The 3,480-nt window shown below is 34.8% G+C and overlaps 1 protein-coding gene across 1 annotated transcript in view; it reads left to right on the top strand.

The window, feature by feature from the left end:
- The window catches only part of LOC106874692 (uncharacterized), a 119,151-nt gene extending 116,562 nt beyond the window's left edge, over nucleotides 1-2,589 (top strand). The window contains exon 20 of the mRNA XM_052973493.1: nucleotides 363-2,589. Coding sequence (XP_052829453.1) covers nucleotides 363-543 — 181 coding nt within the window. The 3' untranslated portion in view covers nucleotides 544-2,589. The remainder of the gene's footprint in view (nucleotides 1-362) is intronic.
- The last annotated feature ends 891 nt before the right edge of the window (nucleotides 2,590-3,480 follow it).

Genomic DNA, 3,480 nt, shown 5'->3' with positions numbered 1-3,480 from the left:
CACCAACCACTTTACAGAGTGTGCTGGTTGCTTTTACGTGACATCACATGAGTGCTTTTACATGGCACCAGCACAGGACTCTTGTAGACCAATCCTCTTCACCAGGGAGAGCAGCCTTAATACTTCTGTTATAGAGTACAGGTTTTCTTGAGTACAGCAAGGCACCAGTTATCTCAGTCCTTTGTCATCTCACCTGAATGGTTCATTGTTCTGAAGTCATCCTTCACTACTTTGTCCCATGTTTTCCTAAAATGATTTTAATATAAAACTGTCTCTGTGCTGCAAAATTTAAAATAATTCACTATTATAAAATATCGTATTTTCATATGATGATTAATTTTTTTTTTCTCTCTCTTTCTCAGTCACATAAATCAGACAACTACCTGGTCACATCCTTTATCTGGAACTCAGCAATTCCCATCGACTGGCAGCTATGCTCAAGTATCACAAACAGCAAGCAGCAGCACAAGTCCATCGAGTGCTTCAAGAACTAAAGCCCTTCCACAACCAGGTCCAAGCATTTTGAAAGAGACAAAGAATTAATATCTCACTCTTTTCACAGTTTATCTTTAACAAAAAAAGAAGAAAAAAAATTAGCCAAATCAGCTTGTCATTGTTCATCATCATCATAATCATTATTATTATCAGCATTATCATCATCGTTTTTAACTTCCACTTTATCATGCCTGCATGGGCCAGACAGTTTGAGGCAGGTTTTTCAACAACTGGATGCCCATCCTGTCACTAAACCCTCACTTGTTTCCAAAAAATAAAGTAATATTTCCCCCATGGCCAGACATGTTTTTCACAGAATACTGGAAAGGAATGAAACTCTACTTGTATAACAGTCACACTCATTTGTAATAATCATGCAATGCCAAGACAAGATACAAACACAAACGGTCTTTCACTTTCTCTCTACCAGATCCACTCACAAGTCTACTGGGGCTATAATAGAAATATATAGTGTGTATGTGTATATATATATATATATATATATATATATATAAGCTATAGTGTTGTGAAGTTTTCTATTAGCCTACAGTATTTCAGAGATGTATATAAATCCTACCTTTGTATTGTCTGTGTGTATTTCTAGTTCTGAGTTAAGAGAACTGAAGTTGAAAATAATGACACATGTGAAGTGAATTCTTATTTCTTTACAGTGATTCAGTTTGTTTTACTTCCATCTTTCTATGCTAGCATGGGTTTATGGAGTACATACTGTTGAGGCATTATTTAGCAGCAAGGTACTCTTTCCATTGTTAGCCATTATCTTTTCTTTAAGTAACGATACACAGTTTAAATATGCACACAATACACACACACACACAAGAAGGGCTTCTAATTTCACTTGCAAAGCATTGGTCAACCAGGGATTGTCAATGAAGACCCTTGCCCATTGTGCCATGCAGTAGGACTGAACCCAATACCACATTGTTATGAACTGACGCACTGAGAAACTCAATGTATTTGATTTCCTTCTCCAATGGGTTCTTTGTCTTTTATGATTTTCTCAGAAACCTCTGCTGGTTATTGGTTCACTTTCTTATTTGTGTTCATATCATTTAGGTTTTTGATAGAATTTATTTCAAGAAACACTGGCAGATTCAAGAGTGTTTTCGTATTTGTAGTTCTATATTGGTACAGGTGATCTGAAAAATCCTCATTCTAAACATTTGCATGGTTGAAACTGTTTGGCATGGAAATCTTATGCAAATGTTCCTCCTTTAAACTGACCATACTTGTTTATATCCTTGGGTCTCTCTTGAAATTGCAAGAAGAGAAAGATCACTTAATGTTTTTGCGTTATCCATTGTTATAAATTAAAAATAAGAAAAAAAAGAGCTTTGATTACTTAACCTGGCAAGATAGAAAAAAAAAGTCATTTTTGTCTTCAATAATGCAAAATGTATTTATGAATTGTAAACTTATTTAATGGGTTACATCATTTGTAAACAAACACAAGTTTGTTTTTTGAAGCATTGAAATGTATTGTAGAACAAGTAGAAAGATATATTTTTCAATACATAAATACTGAACAGCATATATAAAGGATAAAATCTATCAAAAAGGATCTGTACAATTGTATCTGACACAACCACTCGGGAACTTCGCTTACAAGAACTCAAAATAACACTCAATGAACGTCAGTACCCACCTACACTCATAGAACATGGAATTAAATGTGTGAAGAAATTGGACACAAATACACTAAGGACAACAAAACAAAACACCACACCTCACCCTAAATCACACCCATACATATCAACTCACAACCCTGGAAACAATGAAGCATATAACACAATTACACAAAATCTCCCTCGGCTCACTCAAGACCCGAAAATGAACAGCATCCTAAATACACACAAACTACTAAAATGCAAACAATACCAACAGTTATACTCAATACAAACGACACCAAAAGTTAAAAAATGCAGACAACCTAATTGTGGTACATGCCCTTACCTAACTGAAGGCTCGGAATTTGCATTCCAGCAAGGACAGTATTCACATGTTGAAAAATATATCTTTCTACTTGTTTTATTTAAAAGAATTTTTTTTGTTAATAAAATTTATACATATATATATCCAGTTTAATCAATTATTTTAGATTGCTATTTAGGAATGATAGTCATTAGTTTACTGTTTCCAACAGGGCAGTCAATGGTATGCTGCATTTCTAATAAGAGCAAATGACATGGAAATGTCAGCAGCTTGATGTATGTTGAAGGACTATGTTCTTTTCTTCAATTTTCCTTGCTGATGTTTATATATTCTTTGATGATATGCGCACACATACAAACATATACAAATATATAATATGTTCCTTTCTGAGTCATACAGACTTATAGGGCTGAATTCTAAAGTATGTATATCCCACCTCAACTTCCTGGACGGGACGCCAGTCCATTGTAGGATTTCCTCACTTTTGTCAGCTGAGTGGACTGGAGTAATGTGAAATGACAAAAGAACACAAACACATCACCCAATCCAGTAATTGAAACCACAATTTTATGATTAACCCCCTAAGCTACGCACTTCCACTACAGACATATATCTGTATACATGCACACAACAGACCACTGCACAGGTTCCAATTACCCGAAAACCACTTACAAGGTATTGGCAGGTTTGTAGCCTTGGTTGGAAACACTTGTCTAATACAGTATACTGTGGGAACAAACTGAGAATCATATGGTTGTGAAGAAAATTCCTTAATCATGCAAGCTATGTCTGTGTGATTATTGTAATAATTCTGTAGACATTTATGTAGCAAACTATCAAAAAAAAAAATCTATATATCTCTATATACATACATACATGAGTGCTCTTCTTTTGTTTGTCCACTCACTCGTACAATTGCTCCAGACTCTGTTGATCGCCACCCAAAAGCACCTGACCAACAGTTTAATATATATATGTATTCGCCATGCTTGACCACTAAATCTATAAGTATTTTTCATCCTCTCTCTGTTT

This window comes from Octopus bimaculoides, chromosome 16, assembly GCF_001194135.2.
Source record: "Octopus bimaculoides isolate UCB-OBI-ISO-001 chromosome 16, ASM119413v2, whole genome shotgun sequence".
Lineage (NCBI taxonomy): Eukaryota > Metazoa > Mollusca > Cephalopoda > Octopoda > Octopodidae > Octopus > Octopus bimaculoides.
Note: the sequence above shows the minus strand (reverse complement) of the source record. Positions and strands in the feature narration are given on the sequence as shown.